General features: G+C 43.2%; 2 protein-coding genes across 5 annotated transcripts in view; one reads left to right on the forward strand and one right to left on the reverse strand.

The window, feature by feature from the left end:
• Window positions 1-13,527, forward strand: part of Mfn1 (mitofusin 1) — a 47,124-nt gene extending 33,597 nt beyond the window's left edge. For all 4 annotated transcript variants that reach the window (XM_059265332.1, XM_059265329.1, XM_059265330.1 and 1 more), the window contains 4 exons: window positions 2,302-2,454; window positions 4,301-4,497; window positions 9,666-9,800; window positions 11,738-13,527. In XM_059265332.1, coding sequence (XP_059121315.1) covers window positions 2,302-2,454; window positions 4,301-4,497; window positions 9,666-9,800; window positions 11,738-11,816 — 564 coding nt within the window. In that variant the 3' untranslated portion in view covers window positions 11,817-13,527. The remainder of the gene's footprint in view (window positions 1-2,301; window positions 2,455-4,300; window positions 4,498-9,665; window positions 9,801-11,737) is intronic.
• Window positions 13,528-18,862: 5,335 nt separating this feature from the next.
• Window positions 18,863-22,507, reverse strand: part of LOC131912844 (guanine nucleotide-binding protein subunit beta-4-like) — a 34,732-nt gene continuing 31,087 nt past the window's right edge. Inside the window, exons 7-8 of the mRNA XM_059265089.1 lie at window positions 22,194-22,410; window positions 18,863-19,137 (exon numbers count right to left, since the gene is read on the reverse strand). Of these exons, the coding sequence (XP_059121072.1) occupies window positions 19,031-19,137; window positions 22,194-22,410 (324 nt within the window). The 3' untranslated portion in view covers window positions 18,863-19,030. The remainder of the gene's footprint in view (window positions 19,138-22,193; window positions 22,411-22,507) is intronic.

The following is a 22,507-nucleotide window of genomic DNA, read 5'->3' on the forward strand; positions in this document are numbered from 1 at the left end:
ATGCGACCACTTTGGAAAATAACTTGTCAAAGTCTCAGAAAAATAAACATAAATGCCAGGTGTGATACTCACTTGTGATGCCAGTGCTCAGGAGGCTGACATAGGAGGGTCATTAAGTCTGAGGCCAGCCTGGGCTACAAAGTAAGACCTTGTCTAAACACCTAAAATAGCAGGGCATGCTGGCACACACCTATAGTCCCAGAACTTGGAAGGTAAAGGCAAGAAGATTATACATTCAAGGTCACCCCCACACACACACACACACACATACACACCAGGCCGAGAGGGAAGGAAGGAGGGAGGAAGAAGAGAGAATTCTAATAAAAAGAAGTTCCCCTCAAGTTACTGCATGGCCTAGCAGTACCTTGAGTACCCCCAGAAGTGAAGCACACAGCCACATGAGGGCACACATGCACAGCCACATAACAATGCATGCACATTCACAGCATTTCAAAAGCAGCTATGCAGCACTATTCACAATAGCTATTATGAGACCAAAGCAGTTGTCCAACAGCAAAAGACTGTATTAAGAAAAATGTAGTTTTATGTGTAAGTTCATAAGAGCCTTTATTGAAGGTATGATGTTCTGTCTCAAGAACATTTAGTTTTCAATAAAGTATATGCCCCACAAAAATAAAGAGAAAATGTAGATTATATATGCAATGGGGTTCTTCTGTTTTTTTTTTTTTTTCTAGTTTTTTGAGACAGGGTTTCTCTGTGTAGCCCTGGTTGTCCTGTAACTCTATAGACCAGGCTAGCCTCAAACCCAGAGATCCACCTGCCTCTGCCTCCCAGGTGCTAGGATTAAAGGCGTGTACCACCACTGCCCGGGTGTGTTCCTCTTTTGAGCAATATTTTTATTCATGTTTTAGTTGTACTAGTTGGCCACTATTAAGTTTTAAGGGATTCTTTCTCTCTTCTGCATGTAAATTTACTTTACAGATAAGTGATGTCCAAATATATTTTTCTAATGTGTGGCTTATCTTTTAATCTTCTTGTGTTTTGAAATTTAAAAGGTTGGTTTGTTGTGGTGGTAGATTTTATTTTTATTTTTATTTTTTCATTTTGTTTTGTTTTGTGACAAGATCTTCACACTGGCCTGTGTAGGCCAGAGAGGCCTTGTTATGGCAATCCTCCTGCCTCAATCTCTGGAATGCTAGAATTGCAGGTATGAGTCTCCACACCCAGCTAAAAGGTTTTTATTTTCAAAATGCTTTATCACATTGATTGATTGATTGATTGATTGATTGATTGATGAGTATCTTGGAGAGGATCAGACACAATGATATGGAGGTCAGAAGGTAACTTGGAATAGTTGGTTCTCTCCTTCCACCACGTGGCTTCTGAGGATCAAACTTAGACAGTCAGACTTGACTTAGAGTACTTTCACCTACTGAGCCATCTCACTGGTCCCAGGTTTTAATTTTCAAGTTTAATTTACCTGGCTTTTTTGCTTTTTTTTAATGATTATGCTTTTGATTTTGTGTGTGTGTGTGTGTGTTTGAGCTAGGGCATTGCATGTGCTAAATACACAGTATTACTACTATACTATATCTTCAACTCTTTTTTTTTTTTTTTTTTTGAGACAGGGTTTCTCTGTGTAGTTTTGGTGCCTGTCCTGGATCTCAATCTGTAAACCAGGCTGGCCTTGAACTCACAGAGATCCGCCTGCCTCTGCCTCCCGCGTGCTGGGATTAAAGGTGTGCCCCACCACCGCCCAGCTATATCTTCAACTCTTAAAAAAAAAATAGTCTTGATTCCTGGGAGATGGAATTAGCTGGAGAGATGGCTCAGTGGTTAAGAGTGCTTACTGCTTTTTCAGAGTTCTCAGCAAACACATTAGGCAGCTCACAATTGCCTGCAACTTCCAGAGGATCCAAAACCTCTATCTTTGGGGTACACCACATACACACATACACGTAATTAAAAATAAGAAAAGTTAATCTTAAAAAGCCAGGTTTAATTCCTATTGATTTACTATTAAATTTATTGTTCTTTCTATCATTAGTTCACATCATAGAAACTAGTTGTCGTGAAGGTACATGTTTGTAATCTCACCAGTTGAATAGCTGAAGCTGGAAGAGTTGGAGTTGGCATTTCAGGCTAGCCTAGGCAACCATGTCAGACACTGTCACACCCCTTCCCACCATCACCAAAAAACCAAAAAAAACTCTTAGTGCATTCTTATTTTCTTCATGGATTTGTGTTCTGCTCATTTTTTGGAATCTTTTCTCCTATAATCTGTTTTAATTTTTAAAAACAACTTTATAAATTTAACTATTTTGTTTTGTTTCTCTTAAGCTCCCTAGATCTCTAGCTTCAACTCCCACTGCTCCTCCTAATCCAGCAACGCCGGATAATGCAGCCCAGGAAGAGCTCATGATCACCTTGATCACAGGATTGGCGTCCCTCACATCTAGAACCTCCATGGGCATCATAGTTGTTGGGGGAGTGGTAAGAAACAGTACTTTTAATAAAGTTATTATCCTATTCTCAAGAACTATCAAGCATCTGAAAATTTGTAGGTTGTAAGTAGTGACTAAGAGCTGGGAATGGTGGCATACACCTTTAATCCCAGCACTCGGGAGGCAGAGGCAGGTGGATCTCTAGGCTAGCCTGGTCTACAGAGTGAGTTCCAGGACAGCCAGGGCTACAGAGAGAAACCCTATCTCAAACAACAGCAACAAAGAAGTAGTGACTAAGATTTTTTGTTTGTTTGTTTGTTTTTCGAGACACAGGGTTTCTCTGTGTAGTTTTGGTACCTGTCCTGGATCTCACTCTGTAGACCAGGCTGGCCTCGAACTCACAGAGATCCACCTGGCTCTGCCTCCTGAGTGCTGAGATTAAAGGCGTGCACCACCACAGCCCGGTGTGACTAAGATTTTACAGCTGTAACTTAACATACGCGAACGCATGCACATACCCCTACGTACCTACACCCCTACCTGTAATTTTAAGATGGAATTCCTACCAGCCGTTGAGTTGGTTTCTGTTTGCTCCTTGTTTGCCTTCCTTAGGGCAGTGCCCAGAACCTTGCACATGCCAAGTAGGCCTGTACCACTGAATTATACTCCTATCCTTATCTGACTTTTAATAAAATGACCTATTCTCACCACAGCCCACAAGTAAGTGGTATTTATATATTGGCATAATAAGAAAGTACCAATGGGGATAGGTTCATAATCCAAGTTGATAGAGAGCTTGCCTTTCTTTTGTGAGGGCTAGGTATGGTGATATTTTATTTGTATTAAAATGTTATTTGTATGTTAATAAATAAAGTTGCCCGGGGGTCAGAGCTATTAGCAAGCCATAGGAAAGCAGGGCAGTGGTGGCGTACGCTTGTAATCCCGGCACTTGGTAGGCAGAGCTAGGTAAGTCTCTGTGTATTCAGGGATACAGCCAGTATTGGATACACATGCCTTTAATCTCAATACCAAGCATGGAAAACCTGGAGGCCTATACAGACAGACTGTGACAAGGCGGTCAGGTGGTTGGGTTTACAACCAATGAGAAGGCAGAACAGAAACTCTATATAAAGACTTTAACACAGAAAGTAGCTCTAGTTCGGAGAGGTAGGACCACTGCAGGAGGAAGGGTAAGGTTTTAGCTCTTAGCTCTGACCTCTTGGCTTTCTTCTTTGCATTGGTTCTGTGTTTCTTACTTAAAAAGACGGTTGGTTACATCTACAGCTAGGTTTGATCTTTAACACCAAACAAGATGTCCTCTGTGACTGTCTCTGAATACCAGTGGGAGCTGTCTTAAGTATTAAAGATTATTAGTAAGTCGTGCTCAGTTTTTTGCTTAACAGAATACATGTGCTGTTGTAGTGTTCAAAACATTCAACCTAAAATAATTTTCTTTTTTTGGAGATAATATCAAGTTGGGGTTGGAGAGATGGTTAAGATGTGCTTCTCTTCCAGAGGACCCCTGTTTGGTTCCCAGCACCCACATGGCAGCTTAGCCATTTGTAATTCCAGTCCCAGGGGTTCTGATGCTATCTCCTGGCCTCCACAGGCACTACATACACGCCTGGTACACATTTCCTGTATGCAGACAGAACACTCATACACATGGAAAATAAAAATAAAATCTTTGTAAAGAGCAAGAGGGAGCTTGATTGAGCCTATCAGTTATGGAAAGCTGTGAAAGTCCATCCTGATGTTTATATTTTTTTCTATCCAATTTCCTTATGAGGAAGGTATATGCATCTTTAGAAGATGAATCAGGAGTCACAGTATCTTTCAGTGTGTCCCTTCCCAGTGTTTTTTCTTCTACAGTGAGTTGTGACTTTATCTTGCAGATTTGGAAGACAGTGGGCTGGAAACTCATCTCTGTTTCCTTAAGTATGTATGGAGCTTTGTATCTGTATGAAAGGCTGACCTGGACCACCCGTGCTAAAGAGAGAGCATTTAAGCAGCAGTTTGTGAACTATGCAACCGAAAAGCTGCAGATGATTGTGAGCTTCACAAGTGCAAACTGCAGCCACCAAGTACAGCAGTAAGTAGGAAGGTACAGCTTCCACAGAGGCTCGCTGAAGTTCATGACCACATGTCTGCTCCCACCTGTCAGCACTCCTCTCCTCACGCCCTGGTGGATTAGGTCTGAGCATTTGGAAGTTGGTGCATAGAACCCTTTAGAAGGCAGGACGGGTTTAACAAACAGTTCTTTAGCAGGGCTGTGCTCAGGTGTGGTCCTATTAGGATGCTGGTTCCTTCATCATGAAGATTGAATTTGTAGCATTTATTAAGTGGGCTCAATTAAGTGGACAGACTCCTGATTTTCATTTGTTTTTGTTTTGTTAAGACAGGGTCTTATTGGAGCCCAGGCTGGCCTCTGACTCATGGCAGTCCTCCTGCCTCAGCCTCCTGAGTCCACTTTGCCCTGATGATTTTATGATGACTAGAACATGCTTTTTACTATCATAGTCCAAACTTGAAGTGTGTAACAGTATTGGTTTTTAGATTTCAAGATAATTTTCTTATAGGTCTAGGTCTATCCAATTTCTCCTTTTTTTTTTTTTTTTTCTGTTTTAAGTTGTTGTTAAGATCTCATGATGTAGCTCTTGCTGATCTTTAATTCAGTCTGTAGGTCAAGCTCACCTTGAACTCACAGAGATCCTCCTGTCCCTGCTTCCAGAGTGCTGGGATTAAAGGAAAAGGCTACCATACCCACCATTAAAAAATACTTTGTCTTTTAGATTTATTTTATGGGTTTGAGTGTTATGCCTGCATATACATCTGTTTATTGCTATAGAGGTAGTGGGACCTGGGAGAATGGAGGCAATAAAGGAGGCAGACTGAAATCTCATGCAGTAGCCACCTTTATTCAGAGAATCAGTTTATACTCTGAAGGTTAAGAAGAGTCACGTGAGTGAAGTGTGCAGTCACAAGGACAAGGTGCACGTGGTGGACAAGCCTCATGCAGCAGAACATGTCTTTCCATAGAGACATGTAAACAACAAATAACAATAGCCAGTTGTAACGAATAATCTGAAGTAAACTCACTCCTATCTGCTACACCTGGGAGGGACACAAAAACACATTCCAAGAACCATGTTTTTTAAGGAACAATGGTCATAAGACTCTTGTCCTGTTTTCTCGGAGTTTTCTCACAAGCACTCAGAACTCTCATGTGATTTCGTTCTTGGGCCATATTTGGACATATGTCTGTGCACCACATGTGTGCCTAGTGCCCTCGGAGGTCAGAAGAGGGCATCAGATCCCCTGGAACTGGAGTCACAGACAGTTGGGAGCCGAGCCACCGTGTGGGTGCCAGGAACCAAACCCAGGTCCTCTTCAAGAGCAACAACTATTCGTAACCACAGACTCCTCTCTCCAAACCCCTAGTTTCTGCTTTTATAACAATTAAATATTAACAAAAATTATTGAATTCCCTTTAAACCACAGTGCAGTGTTCTATATTTAAATGCATTTGAGCCAGAGTTAAATAGCCCCAGAGGATCTGAACTTAAAGAGGTAACATGCACAGAAGGACAAAGCAAAGTGAATGTCATCCTTCAAGTAAGGGAAAGTGGTAGAAGCGGGGGGTGGTTCAGCAGGTGAAGCCTGAAAAAGAACAGCCTTTAATAAGGGTTCATGGGAGTGGGTGGTACATGAGGTTTGAACATGCGGAAGAGGTAGATAGAGGAGGAAGGTAATGTGTTCAAGAACATGAAGAGGACTGGAGAGATGACCCAAAGGTTAAGAGTTCTGGCTGCTCTTCCAGAGGTCCCAAGTTCAATTCCCAGCACCCACAGAGTGTTTCACAACCATCTATAGTGGGATCCGATGCCCTCTTCTAGTGTGCAGGCATACATGCAGGCTGAACACTTCATACATAATAAACAAACAAACAAATCTTTAAAAAAAACATGAAAGTGTGGACAGTATATATGTTAGAGGGATTTTTGACTTCTAGGACAGGGCTATAAATTTGCAGAGATTAGAATCTGCGTAATTGGGAATTCTGGGAATGATGTCATCAGTCATTTAGCTCTAAAGCCAATCACTTTGCAGTGGTGTAGTGTATGGAATGATTTAGTCAAGAGACAGGAATTAACAGGTAAATCTGTTTGAGATACAAGGTCAAAACAAGGAGATTTGTGGTTGAGAGACTTGTTCATGCCATATGCACCAAATACTTTTGGAACTCTTGTTTTGTAATTTTATTTGTGTAATGGAAGATATTTTCTCTGATGAAGATACTTGGGCCTGAGTGAAGGTCTTACAAATAAATGGTATAGCTCCATGCCTCCCTTTCTTTAAGAAAAAATCACCCAACATAATTGTAGGAATTATGGGAAATGTAAAGTTGGAAGATAATTTGGCCTTCCCTTTACATTATAATGGAGGCAACCACAAATAATTAGTTATGACATATTAGGCAAATGTCAGTATTTAATAAAATGTTAACAGAATGAAAAACACTTGATATGTCATGGTGGGATTTGGTAGCATGAAGAAAATGATAGTGTATAGACAGTTGCAGAGAGAAGTGTTAGATAATTACATCTGCGGTGCACACTGAGTAGCCATACTCCTGGGTAAAATACAAACACCGTTCTTGAGAGCCACTGTCCTTAGCACTCAGACTAAACGTGGCCTTTGCTTCTGGTAGTACACATTGCTCAGTGATTTATCTCACAAAAGGATGCCGCCCCAACAGTTTTGTTTTTGTTGAGCAGAGGAGAAGAGTAAGTTTCTTATGCTTCTGAGGAAATGCCATCTCCTGTGACAGTGTCTCCTGGTGTGTCTGTGTTCTATCATTTTCTTGAGAATGTCCTGTGTGCATCCTGTATTCACATCATTTTTACCCTGCCTCTCCCCCTCCAACTCCTCCCATGTCCCCCACGTTTATGAAATCTTTCCTTTATTGTTTTACACACACACACACACACACACACACACACTCTACTGAGTCCTTTTAGTTTGTTCATATGTATGTTCTTAGGGCTGGCTCTGTGATCTCACCCCTCTCCCGGCAGCCATTACTTGCCTGTAGCTCTTCATCCTGGGGTGAAGCCCTGTGAGCTCCCCCATCTGCATCGGCGCGTTACTATCACTACTAGATCCTCTACTTACTGTCACCAGGCACCTCTTGTTTAGGTGACCCAGTTGTTGACATTTCATGGGTGCAGCTTCCATGTCATGTCTTGCAGCAGATGTCCTGGTTCTCTAGACCCTTTTCAGCAGGGCCCCCTGAGCCTTAGGTTTGGAGGTTGCAGTCTAGATGGATCATTAAGGGCAGGCACCCCACAGTCTATTGTTCTCTGAAATAGTAATTATAATAGTAGTAGTCTCCATCTACTACAGAAAGAAGCTCCCTTGGTGAGAGTCTGAGAGCAACACTTACTTGCCCGTGGATATAAGTATAAGTTTTAAGAATGGAGTTAGAAATTATACTGGTTTAGGAAAGCAATATTCTCTTTTAGTCTTCTAGGGTCCGTGACCTCACTAGCCACCAGTGATTGGCTAGGTTTATAGTACTAGACATGAATTTTCTTCCGTTGAGCGGGCCTTTAATCCAGTTAGGCAGCCTTTGATCACCCCTAAGCTATAACACTGTTGGAGTTATCTTGGGGAGTGGGTCACTGTTGTGGCTTTATAGCCTGGCAGGACTATTGATTGCTCTTGTCCCTAGGCATCCTGCATGCATAGCTACTTTGATGGCATTAGAGCTTGTGCTCCTTGCATGACAGTTCTAGGCAGTTCCACCAAGTCTGTCCAGTGTGTGATGTCTTCAGCAATAGTCTTTCACTCCAGTTCTGGGAAGCAACCAAGGGCAACACCAGTAGCCTGTGTTGTTTGGGGAATTCGCTTGGATTCCCCCTACCTAGCAACGCAAGGCGAGGTTTGCTACGTATGGCACTGGGGTTTTTGTTAGACACTCTATGGCTCTTGTGGAGAATATTACCATCCCAAGTGGTAAAACTTTATTTAAATTGGGTGCATGTGTACATGCGTGCGTGTGTGATAAGGATTCAGTGCCAGGATCCATAAATAAGAGAGAACATGTATTTATCTTTCTAGGTCTGGGTTACCTCACTCAGTATGATCTTTTTTAGTTCCATCCATTTACCTGAAAAGTTCATGATTTCATTTTTCTTTACAGCTGAGCAGTATATGTCCCACATTTTCATTATCTAGTTGTTGATCAGTTGAAGGACATTTATGTGTTCCATTTCTCACTATTGTGAATAGAGTGCCAATGAACTGAGCAAGTACATATGAAGTAGGATGTTGAGTCCTTTGGGCGTTTGCTGAGGAGTGAGACAGCTGGGTCACATGGTCGATCTGCTGTTAGCTTTTGAGAGGTCTCCACATTGATTTCCATGGGACTGCACCAGTTTGCAGTCCCAGTAATGGATGAGGCTTTTCTCTACCACGTCCTCACCAGCGTTTGTTGTCGGTCATTTTCTTGATCTCAGCTGCTCTAAGGTAAGGTGAAACCTCCAAGTAGTTTTAATTTGCATGTCTCTGATTGCTAAGGATGTAGAATATTTTTTGAGATATTTCTTAGCCATTTTTTCTTCTTTTGAGGAGTATGTTCAGATCTAAAGCCCATTTTTTTACTTGGGTGGTTTGTTTTCTTGACTTTTTTTGAGTTCTTTCTAAATTCTGGTATTAATCCTGTCAGATTTATAGCAGAGAAAAATTCTGTCCCACTCTCTATGGGTTTCTTAACTCAGTTGACTGTGTCCTTTGCTGTAGAGGCTCTTCAGTTTTATGAGTCCCGTGGGTGGTCCTTCCCTGCACCTCTGTCCTGCGGGTGCTGCCTTTTCCTTCTAGCACGGGTAGCATTTTGTCTCCTTTGCAGTTGCAGTTCATTTGTGTTCACGCCTGTGGCAGCTGTAGCCCAGGCTCGCGAGCATGGTGCCTTGAGGCAAAGTAAAGGAGCCTGCAGTCACCCTAAGTTTACAGGGGCCAGGCTGGCCTCCCAGCTTAGCTATTGAAGTTTTCCTCTTTAGCGGAGCATAGTGGTGCACACCTTGAGTCCCAGCATTCCAGAGGCAGAGGAAGGTGGATCTCGGAGTTCAAGGCCAGTCTGGTCTGAGTTCCAGGACAGCCAGGACTATGTAAAGAAACCCTGTCTCAAAAAACGAAACAAAACAAAGTTTTGGGTTTTTTTTTTAGAAACCTACATAATTTTTTTAAATTTTATTTTAGAGAAATGGCTACCACTTTTGCTCGACTGTGTCAACAAGTTGATGTTACTCAAAAACATCTGGAAGAAGAAATTGCTAGATTATCCAAAGAAATAGATCAACTGGAGAAAATACAAAACAACTCGAAGCTGTTAAGGTAAACTTTTCCCTCTCAGTAACATGAACATGTAATTTCATCTCACATCTAAGATTATTATGTGAAGTCACTAATGACTTTGCATTAGAACTTTTAAATTAACTATCTCCGTTGCTTTAAATTCAGAGTGTCCATGTTTGGGGCTGGAGAGATGGCTCAGCAAGAGTATTTGCTATTTTGCAGAGACCCCTACTGGGGTTTGGTTCCCAGCACCTACATGGACTTCATCAAGCTGAAAAGTCTGTACAGCAATGGCCACCGAGCAGCCACCTGTAACTCTAGGTCCAAGAGCTCTGATGCCACCTCTGGCTTCTCTCAGCACCAGGCGTGCCAAGTGGTGCATATCCATACATGTGGGCACGACACTCGTAAGATAGAAATAAATCGTTTCAAGAAGACAAGGACTGTTCATATTTAATTCCTTATGCTTTGGAATTTCAGTGAAAGCCAATTGCAGCAGGAGAGTCCATCAAAATTAGAAGGAATTTTGTAGGACTTTTACTCTCTCTTAGGCTGGGATGATTCTTTTCTAGAACAGAATTTCAGTAATCTAAAATGACAGTTGGGCATTGTGTCACACATCTTGTGTGCCCAGCACTTAGGAGACAGGAACAGCTTCAAAGTAGTCCTCAGGTACATGGCAAGTTCAAGGTCAGCCTGGGCCACATGAGACCTTACTCAAAAAAACCCAGCAAACAACAACAAACCCAAACCAAATGAACAAAAATCCCCACCACAGAGGCCCTGTTCTTTCTGAGGAAGGAGGACACTTGCGTTGGAAGCAGTGAACCGCAGGTGTCCTGATAAATGGGGCTTGCACTTTGTTCTGATTTAGTATGGATCCTTTGGGACAGGAGTGGAAGTGTCACCGTCAGGTCTGACTGGCAGTTGTGTTCACTTCCTTAACCACAGCCGCTTGCCAGCATGTCTTGGAGTAGCGTTAAGCACTGTCTGAGCAACACTGCCGAGTCAGGGCTCGCACTGCACGTAGCTCTACATCAGAGAGCAGCTTTCTGGCCAGTGTTTGCAGATTGGAGGGCTGTCCTTGTGGCCTGAGTTCTGAGGGCATATGTAATTAGACAAATGAAGATGTGGTGTCAACACAGTGCTCATGTTCGTGGAAGAGCCTTTGCAGAGGTGCAGTGCAGCACAGTGCTCAGCTGTTTGTTTTCATGGAGTCCACTGTTAAGATTACCTGTAGCTTCACATGCCAAGCCAGTTTCCAGCTTAGAAACAGCAGGCTGCAGCACAGAGCCCAGGTGTAGACCGGGCTGTAAGCCCTGCATGTGTCTAAGTACACTCTATAATGTCCACAGTGCAATCAAGGGGTGATGTCTGATGCTCATTCTGGCCTAGCAAGACATGGCTGGTCTGAATCACAATTACCAACTCAGGCTCAGCCTGAAGAACTATATTCACCTGCGTATGCACATTTCACTTCTGTGACCTCAGTCACATGTTCAGAGACAACAAAACAATAGAGTCCTTCTTTGTGAGTACATGCCCTAGCATGGATTGAGAACATGCTGCATAGACTGTGCCTGGCAGTTCAGTTAGGGCTTCCACTCAGAGGCAATCGATTATACCAAGTATGGTTCTAATGTGCTCCTTGCCAGCTTCTTTGCATATGCAGTGTAAGTCATTCCGTACTGTACACTTTACAGTTCTGACCCTGACTTAAGATGTGACTCCTGTTTAAGCTGTTAGGCTGTTTGAATATTGAAGTCCATGACTTCTGTCTTCTTATCGCTCTAGACTCTGAGGTCGTATTCATTGTGAGCATAGCAGGAGCACACACGGTAACAGTCATGTATGAGTTTCAGTTAAGGATGGCCACAGCTGCTTGGAGGGCTCTTTGTAAGTTTGGATAGAATGTACTCTTCTCATTGACTGTTAGAATAATTAGGGTGGTGTTTTATTCATTGTCTTTTAACTAGAAATAAAGCCGTTCAACTTGAAAGTGAGCTGGAGAATTTTACGAAGCAGTTTCTACACTCAAGCAATGAAGAATCTTAACCACAGAGGCTGCTGTGATGATCGCATTGTAGGAGGAAGCGGACTTGGACGATGGGGAGAGCTATTTTTATGAAATGACCTCAGTATGAATTACTAACTCTGAGTATTGATGCCTTGCAGAGACTGTGGTAATGACCTGTCTCGGGGGGTTGCACTTTTTGAAGTGTTGCAATGCGTCATTAGCTTTAGTTTAGAGTGAGGACTGAACTGTGGGTTAAATGATGGATTCCTTGAAAACAGTGGAACCAACTGTGCAGCCCCTGAGGGTGGGTCCTGCAGCTCTCAACCAGGGCTTTCTGTCTTTGATTCTGGGTAACTGCTTCCTGGCATCCAGGAGTTAGAGATCTTTTCATCCTCCTTCACTAGTTCTTGATGCTTTCTTTAATGGGAATATTGAATTTGTTTATAAGCTGATTTGTTCAAACCAGGGAGTGTGGGCTCCTCCTGGGTGTCCTGCGGTCACTTTGCCTTCACAGCAAGGATGTAACCACTACTAAACACAGTTTTTACCTTTCTTTTATTCCCATTAAAACTGATGTGAAATAGTAGAAAGGCCTGTCATTATAGTCACACATGAAGTATGAGAGTCTGGTTTCTGCTCTGTCTCTTTAGAAACATTGTCAGCCTTGAGTCTAGCAAGGAGAGCTTTTCTGCCTAAACATGAGGTGGAAGGTGTGGAAGGGGTGGCCCAAGTGGGACACAGGAGGTATATATGGCGTGTGGTGACATGACCATGGAGGCATGACTGTGACAAATGGATCCTTAGGAGGAATCTCACTGACACACGGGGCTTGTCCCCACTGGAAGCTTTGACTTTAATTACATGAATTTCCTTGGGCCCCATTAAAAATGATCACTCTGTTTGCGAAATGTTTATGGTTCAGGTATTATGTGTGCCTCTATATTAAAGGCTGATTGACAGTGTGTGTGGAAATACTTTTAAATGGCAAGGCAAGATTGCTTCTCTGACCTGACTATGAAAAGTAAAGTGCTAACCTTTGAGTATTTCCTGGATGTCAGTTTTGCCATCCAGGGGACACTGAACTCCCACTGGGGTGTCCGCGAACTCACAGAGATCCACCTGCCTCTACCTCCTGAGTGATGGGATTAAAGGCATGCGCCACCACACCCAGCCCTAGGTACACTTCTTATTTTTAAGGTATTTGAAGAATGTTACAATATCATATACCATTATTTAGACCATAGAAATGTTTCAGAATTACTTACATTTTAGGAAAATTGGGTTTTGGTCTGCAGTATTCAAATTTAAACACACATGACTACCTTTTGCTTTTATTGCTGATTTTTCACCCCCCAAATGGTACAGGCAACCAGGTGGGATTAGGTGAAAATTACATGAAAAACTACTCTCTGAAATGGAGGTCTGCCAACCTAAGCTACAAAGTTGCAGAGCACTTTTACTTCTGGCCACATTATTAGCATGCTACAATGTGGCTCTCGGGGTTTGATCAAGTCAGGGCTGTTGAGAACAGTGTGCTTCCTACCAGAGAAGACTACACCTGTGGCTGGGCTCTCGCATGCACAGAATGTAATCCTGACTGTTATTGCTCAGTTACTACATACATACTTGATGATTTACTGTGTGTGTTTACAGTATTATTTATAAACTTTGTATGAACTTTAACTTTTTACAAAACACTTTTATAAGTATACAAGCTTGCAAGATAAAAATAAATCTATTTGCCTGTTAGTTGAGAAATGCAGCATTTATCTCTGTTAGTGACTCCCTGCCATTTTCCATGGGAGTCATCTAAGTTCTCTTACATTGGAAGGAGGCCCTGATTACTTCTCTACTGTCACTTAGTTCTTTTGGCCAGTCACAGGGTGAGGGCCCTGGTGTACCACTGTCAGTGGCAGTTTGAGAGGGTTTCCGTGGTAGGCATGCAGCTTGTAAGTACCCAGCCAACAGGACTCCTTGAACAGATAGAACAAATACAAACCTTTTTGGTTGTTTGGTTTGAGACAGGGTTTCTCTGTAGTCTTGGCTGTTTTGGAATTTGCTCTGTAGACCAGGCTGGCCTCGAACTTAGAGGTCAATACAAACATTTAATAGATTTTTCAATTTTAAAAATGGAACTAAATTATCCCAAGGGAGCTACGGGGGAAGCATGGCTGTTGTTTCTGTTGAGACAGGGTTTCAACCTTGGGATCTTCCTGCATCTAGCTCCCAATCACTAGAATTACAGACCTACTCTTATGCCCCACTAAGGAGAGGAACAACCTACTTGTGAATGAGAAATCTGTGGCTTTAAGAAAATGAAAGCCAGCTTTGGGTCAGTAACACTCCAGTCCCTCCCTTATTTCCTTTTTTTTTTTTTTATAAAAAAATAAAGACAGCATTTAAACAAAGGAAGAGGAGCTAACCAAGGAAGTACTGGACTTGAGTTTAGTTCTGGAGCTTAACTTTAAAAATCTTACTAAAATTTGACTTAAAACACGGTACAATGAAAGATGATAAAAAGCACTTTATTGATTACAGATTACAGGACCAGCTCACTACAACATTTCACAAGCAACTGTACAAATAAAGGAGTGAGTCACTGCTATATCTCAGACTACTGTTGAATCCTGGCACAAGTCCTCTGCTTGTATGGTAAAGCTTTAGACATATACCTGACATTCATAGTCAGTTGGCTTCGTTGTGGAAAATACTTGAGGACATTTCCTAGGTGCCTTATAGGAAAGTACATAAATCAGCTTCAGGACACACTTGAGGTGTGGGCCATCTCACGGCTTCAGTGAGACGATGCAGATGTTCAAAGAGAAGCCTCTTGGGTGAGAAATGGTAGGCTAGAGCACCACTGTATAAAGACAGAAAGGCTTGCACAACCTCCCGCTGTGCCACTGAAGTCCTAGTTAACAGACCATGTGCTGGAAGATTCTGTTGGGTACATTTCATACTAGTTGTGATGCTACATTATTATACCTGTTTTATGAAGTCAGCCATTGGATTTAAGAAAAAAAACCTTTCAGAAAACTCTGAAGATGGAAAATATTTCCTAAATACAAGATGCTCCATCAGTCTGTGGCTGACAGTGCTGACTTAGACCTCCTGTGAGCACTGTTGAACCAATGAAAAGCAGGAGCGAGCTGCTGTGTGCTTCACGAACCACAGGATCCGACTGAAGACCATCTTTGTCAAATGACAGGCTTACCTGTGGGTGGCTCTTACATTTCTAACGGAAGCTAAGACATCGTTTGAAATCATGCTTTCCACAGTGGCCAGAGAAGAAACATCTGGACACAGTTCTTAAGTATTTGTACAAGTCTGATGTGATCTGCAGATTCTAAAAGAATGTTCCTTATTGAAATGATGGCAGGTCCATCTGGGGGATTGCTTATTCAGTTTTTCTAGGCTAGTCAACGGTTTAAAATACAGGACGTTCACATCCACATAATTTCCCTGAATAGTTTCATTTCTAAAACAAAGTCTTAGTTTTACTACTAAATCTAAATTATCAACAGGATTGGCGAGTACTTTCAACAACAGAATGATCATTTTTATGGTTGTTTTTAAGATAGGATTTCTTTTCCTCTAAAAAAGGATTTAAATTATGTGTGTGCAGGCGTCTGAGGAAGCCAGAGGATGGCTTTGGATCCCTTGAAGTTACAGGCAGTTGTTAGCCACCTCCACTGGGAACTGTTCTCAGGCCCCCTGTGAGAACAGCAAGCAGGTTTAACCACTGATCTATCTCTCCAGCCCCTGGGACAAGGTTTCCATCTGCTAGCCCTGGTGACTGGCCTCAACTCTCAGTGATCCCTCTGTCCCAGCCTCCCAGGTAAAGGGTTACAGGCGTGTGCTAGTTCACTTCTTTTTTAATAGATTAAAATTCCTTAACAGAAACACATCAATCAACTTGCTAAGTCTGAATGAAAATGGCAGCTACTGACGAGACTTGGCATTTGTGGACTTGGAATTCAATACAGTACATGTGTATCACTTCTAAGTACAAGCTAGTTAGGGCCTGGGATAGTACATGGAGTGAAGCTGCCAAAATGAAGCTTGCTCATCTCCAGGTGGAGAAGGCCTTGCTGAACAGCACTTTGAGGCATTTACTCAACTACATGGTGGGCACATTGTTTTAGAAAAGCACGTGTGCCTTTTAAATACTCTCGGGGAAAGCGGCACCGTGGGGAATGCCTGTGGACCCAGTCAGAGGCCAAGGCAGGAGCCATGGCAAAATGTTAAAAATCTTGTCCATCTCAAGATGACTTTTGTTTGATGTTATGCACGCTATGCGTCAACCTGCTAAGGCACATATGTAGGCTAATTTCGAGAAGTCTCAGGCAATCCAATGTATTTATTTAGCCACAACAAACTGCAAAGAAACCCTAAAGGCACCAACCAGTAGAAAGCAGCTTGACGTGCTGTGTCAAACGTCAGTGCTGTGTGCTGTCAGCCACATGTTCATCATGGTTCCATAACATGAAAGTACATTCCTTTTTAAACAGATTTATGTGTATGAATGTTTTGCCTGCATGCATTAATATGCCTGGTGCCCAAGGAAGTCAGATCCCCTGGGACTGGAGTTACAGGTAGTTGTGAGCTGCCATGTGGGTGCTGGGAATTGAACCCAGGTTCTCTGCAAGAATAACAAGTGCTCTTAACTGCTGAGCCAACTCTTCAGCCCTAAATTCCATTTTAAAACATTTAGGGCCATAGAATTCCTTTAGTATGACTTTTGACCGACACACACAGCTGAGGACTGAACCCAGGGCCTTGTGCTTCAAGTACTTTACCCCAGGTTTAATCACTAGCCCCATTTTTAAATACATATTAGAAGTGCTGTTCTGAACAGTTTGGGATGAATTCTGAGCTACACAGCAGACTTAGACACATACCCTTTTAGGGGGAGTGATTTGATCAGTGCTTCAACTCTGGCTTGGGTGGGACAGGCTGCAGATGTAGCCTGGTGGTAGAGGCAACAGGTACAAGCAAGGCTAGATTCCATCCTACCACTGTCAGGCTTTTCTTTTTTCTTTTTTTAAGTAAATTGTGCCCTATTTCCGAGAGCTACGCTTTACGAAGTGACCTCCCTAATTCACAAATAGAGCAAAGGTGTCCCAGAAACTAAGGATTGAGGTACACATTCACACCTGCCATTGGTGGTCTGTTTCTCTTCAGTACTGTATCTCAGTTCACCTCTATCCTATAGGGAGCAAAGGAAGCCCTGAGTGCATGTGTGCTGTTGACAGGGGTACTCCTGTGTCAAGGACCCTTGCTCCAGACCCGTGGAAGAACGGCAAAGCCCTCCTGGCTTGGGTATGAATGCTGATGGACTATGTAGAAAAGTCCACCATAGCACCCCTCCCTATGAAGACTGTTTCCCTGCAGAGGCTGCTCTTACGGAGATTAGCCATCCTTGTCTCCTTGACCCAGCTGCACACTGTAACCGCTGCCTCCTTGTTCATCTGTGTATAGTAGCACCAACTCTGTGCTACTCCATGTAACACATTCCTTCCTGGGAGCTGCAGTTTCCCCACAAGAGAGCCCAGTCTACATGACCCCAGCTTTCTGTGTCTGTGTGTCTGCTTTTCATTCCCTTTCTGCCCCACTCAGGTCCAACCCTGGAGCTGTGTGGGAGGAGGCTCTGTCCACTGTAGTCTCTTAAGAGCAACTGACCTTAATAACAGAGATGCTGATTTTATCACAGCGGATACATACATAGGCACATTCACAGTATAAGGATGAAAAGTCACAGAAACAGTTTGGGACTGTTAAGGTTATAGTTACAGGTGCTCAACTTTAACAATAAAACTGCTAAACAGCAATTTACATGTTACTCAGTTACAAAACAATGTATGTGTATACATCCAAGTAACCCATGAAGGCAGCACCCAGCAAGACTTAACTCTTGTCAGTCATTTAAATTTGCAGGAGAAAACAAGAGGAGAGGCATCTCTGTTCAGTCTGGAGGCAGGACAGCCCAATGACAGACACTTTACTGAGCAACTGGACAGCTTGCTGCGAGCCGAACCCCTCTGAAACAATGCTTCAGGCTCGAGGGTTCAGCTCCACACAGCCTGCAGTAAGCTACTTGGAAACAAGTGTGTCATGCTATGGAGAACAGCACTGCACGGCAGCAGAGCGCGTCCATCAGAGGAGCTGGGGATGCAGAGCAGTTGCCTGGCGGGCACCAGGCCCTGGATTCCTTCTGCAGCACCACCAATGGGAAAGCAGAAGTTTAAGGGTACACTTACTATAGATAAAAGCAATAGATTTGACACTGAATTCATGAAGCCATCTTACTACATGTAAGTTAGTGCCAGTGGCATGGATGAGTTTACGTTTCTCAAGAATGTAAAAGGTGAGACAGTTTCCTGCCTATTACAGAGAATACTGGGCAAAAGTCTTCAGATACAGGGACAAGTCAGGTTTTGTCAAACCGGAAATACTAGTATATTCTATACACTTGGTTTCTGAAAGTGAAATTAACAGCAAGATCCAAAGGTCCAAAGGGCTCAGCCTTTTAGAATACCAAAAATTACATGCCAGTGTCTACTGATTATTAATAATAAACTGTAATGACACTTCAATGTGTTCCTGTGTCAAAGTGAAATTTTTACCCCCTGCCTTCCCATCACCTGCCCCCTCAAAGACTCAAAGGAGCACTTACTTAGATTCCTAGCTGGCAAAGACTGTGTCAGGCAGCCACTGGCTCCCTCAGAGCCACCTCACCTCTCAGCCCTGCTAGTCATGAAGCCATCAGGGACTCTAAAGTTAAAATGCAACGTCAGAACCCAAGGGGACTCCTTCAGACAGCACATATATCTACACTGTCACTTCTGCCTATCCTGAGTCCTGGCTCTTCCGTGATAACACTTTAAAAATGTGACGTTTTCATATAGACAGAGTTCAAGGGGAGTCCCTGACAAAATGCAAACACAATGCTCATCTGCTAACGAGTGTCTATTCTAATCTACAGAAAACCAGCACAAGCGAGTCTGTCGGGGTTAAAGTCAACACAACTGCTTAGCTAATACCCCGGCCCTTAGACCTCAGCAAGGGACCTTCATCTTGATGGTTCCTTTTACACCATTTGGTTGTAGTTTATTGAAAGCTTCTTTTCGTATGTAGTCATTTCAATAGAAACATCTTCATCCGCAAATAGAAGGTAGAGTTTTTCTCATAGCTATAGGCTGTAGCATGGATTTCTCCAAATAACCATTGGAGAACAAAAAAAATGACACTGTTAATTCCAGATTCTAAGAAAACTGTCCCAGGAGCCGGTGGCCACAGCCATGCCATCATCAGTGACACCTAAGCAGCTAACACGGTTGTCATGACCAGCAAGGACACCTACAAAGAAAGGTCAATACAAGGTTAAAACTGGACTTTTAGAACTGCCAAAGTTGTGCCTTTGTGAGTTCGAGGCCAGCCTGGTCTACAGAGCAAGATCCAGGAAAAGGCGCAAAGCTACACAGAGAAACCCTGTCTCAAAAAACCAAAAAAAGAAAAAAAAAAGTTGTGCATTACAGCGCAGACAGTGATTTAAAAAATGAGAGGCATCCTGGGGAGACTGCTGTCAGGGCAAGTCAGGCACAGGACACAACACACCACGGGTTAACTGATTTTTTTTTAACACAAAAACACATCAATTTTTGTTCTCAATTTTTGAGAAGTTATACAAAAAGAAAAATTGAGACAGGGGTCTCATGTAGTCCAGGCTGATCTTGAACTTGGTACCCAGCCAAAGATAACCTTAAGATCCTAATCCTCCTGGGTCTACCTTCCAAGTGCTGGGATAACAAACGTGTGCTATTGAACCTGGGTGCTTCGTAATTTTCCTTTCTAGGAAAGGAAACAAATGTAAAGGCAAATTCCACATCTCCAGTAAGTTCGTGCTAGTCCAGTTTTGCTACTGAACTGTCTTTCAATAAAAACACATTTTTAAATGGAAGTTCAATACAGTATACTTTTCCCACAAGAACAAGAGAGCTGCCTTCCATCCTATTTCCAGAACAGACCCAAATCATTCATTTAGTTTTCTGTTGAGCACCAAACAAACTAGTTATAACTGAATGAAGCCACTGAGCTCATTAAGTTCTGTTTGTTTTGCAGTGATCTGAGACTCACCCATCCCTTTTACTGCACAAGACAAACTGAACAATTCTCAAGCTTTCAGTGAAAAATGCAACTATTCAAATGAAAAGGAGAATATCCTCTCATTATCTCGTGGCAAAGAATGTGTGAACAGTCACTGGCCCCCTCAGAGACGCCCTCCTAATCATGAAGCTGTCAGGGACTCTGAGGTTAAAATGCAATGTCAGAACCTAACATCTCTCTTTAAACATAGTTTCACTCTCAGAAGTTTATCCTGTTTAAATATTCCCTGTAGTATCTCCAGTCTGGCATTGAATGGCACTTTACCATCACGGGGTTGAAATAACGTGACAGAAAGCCCAGAGGTGGCCTCGCCGGTCACCTGGAAAGGGCAGTGAAGGGAGTGGTTCCCAAGTCTGGATCTGGCTGTGAAGTGAGACACTGTGCTGAACCAGCTGGAGGACAGCTATCAGCAAAGCAAACCCGAAACTTGAGCATATCTTAGAAATGAGCTAGGATACGAGCAGATTAACAGCCAAATACAAAATACCTTACGGAGTGGCTGGCATTGGGCAGCAGATCCTTTTCAAAACTCGACTTGCAAGGTATAAAACTCTGAACTGCAGTTTGTTAACTGGCTGCAGAAAATTACTCCTAGAAGAGCTGAGACCCTGTGTGTGCAGACCTCAACAACCCTGGGAGTTTCTAAAGGTGGGGAGTGAGCGAAAGAGGCACAAGGCAGCAACAGAGCTTTACAAGATCCTCAAGCTGGGCGGTGGTGGCGCACGCCTTTAATCCCAGCACTCGGGAGGCAGAGCCAGGCGGATCTCTGTGAGTTCGAGGCCAGCCTGGGCTACCAAGTGAGTTCCAGGAGAGGCGCAAAGCTACACAGAGAAACCCTGTCTCGAAAAACCAAAAAAAAAAAAAAAAAAAAAAAAAAAAAAAAAAAAAAAGATCCTCAGCAGGGATCTCTGGGACTTGGGGGGGGGCAAGTGTGTCAAAACAGAACTGCATTAGCAAGGGGCCAGTAGGAGTGACACCCCCCATCTGCTGTCTGATACCTGTCACATGACCATCTTGTGTCACATAATAATCTTGTGCCAGTTTAAGACTAGAGATTCAGTCACTAGGCCACTAACATATCTCCTGACTGGAAGAAAGAAACAGTTGAGACTGGTAAAAATGGAGATCAGAGTTGACTTGCTAAACTGTGATCCCAGCTTCCCTCTGGAATCAGCCTCAGATAGTGGTGGGGAGCACAGAGAAGAAGTATGTGTGTAAAAAAAAAAAAAACTGGTAATAATGCAGGCATGCTATTTAAAGTTGGGTTTGGAGATGGGGGGGGTCTTGATGTATAGCCTGGACTGGCCTCAAACTGGTGATCTTCCTGCCTCTGTCTCAGGCATACAACACTGCACCCTACCAGTTTTCTTGGGGTGAAGAAGAATGTGGTGTTATAGTAGTAACGAACCATGCACACACAGCCATTTGATTCCTGAAGTAGAATTTTAAATTATTTTAGTTAACATTAAAAATCCCTCCATTTATGGGGGCTGGAGAGATGGGTTGGAGGTTAAGAGCATTGGCTGCTCTTCCAGAGGTCCTGAGTTCAATTCCCAGCAACCACATGGTGGCTCACAACCATCTGTAATGAGATCTGGCGCCCTCTTCTGGCCTGCAGGCATACGTGCAGACAGAACACTGTACACATGATAAATAAAATAAATCTTTAAAAAAGAAAAAAAATCCCTCCATTTAATCCCAGTTCCAGTATGGCTGCTATGTTGTCTTTTAATGGGACCTGCAGTGGAGGGCTCCTGTTGAGGCGTGGAAGACAGTCTGCCTGTCCTCGGGATCAGTCTCAAGAGCATGAGTCGCAGCAGAAACCATGCTTCCTGTCAGATTAGAGAACGATGGCTTAGCCCCAAGTGACAGCTTAGCATGGCATGATGGTGGCATTCACTAGCAACCAGCATTTGGAAGGCTGAGGCAGGGGGATGTGGAGCTCAAGGCCAGCATGGGTTTCACACTGAGTTCCAAGCATAAGAACATGTCTCAGAATACTAAGTAAACAAGCCAAGATGTGAGAAAAAGAACTGGTTTGTGAAAGATGGCACCAATTCATATTCACTGCTCTTGACCCTAATTTACCAAATAGGACCCAATGTCATTCTTCAACAGGGTGTATGTTCCAACTACCCTCAAAGGTAATGAAGAATATGAAGGAGAGGACCCAGCTGCTGTTATGAAAGCTCCAGGATGCCCAGCAGGCCCCAGTGTAAGACAGAACCGGCCTTGGCCACATCACTAACCTGCCCGACCTCCTTTCAACGCATCCCACACACTGCAGTTGAAGTCATCATAGCCGGCTAGCAGGAGGCGCCCACTCTTTGAGAAGGCCACAGAAGTGATGCCGCAGATGATGTTGTCATGAGAATACAACAGTAGCTCCTGGTCTGCACGGAGGTCAAAGAGCCGGCAAGTGGCATCATCAGAGCCAGTGGCAAAGGCATATCCACTTGGGAAGAACTAGAAAGGAAAAAAATACATAAAAACAATGGGGGCAGAGACCCTGGCACTGGGGTGTGATGAGATTGGTCTATACCAAGAAGAGATGCATACAGAG

Source organism: Peromyscus eremicus, chromosome 6, assembly GCF_949786415.1.
Source record: "Peromyscus eremicus chromosome 6, PerEre_H2_v1, whole genome shotgun sequence".
NCBI lineage: Eukaryota > Metazoa > Chordata > Mammalia > Rodentia > Cricetidae > Peromyscus > Peromyscus eremicus.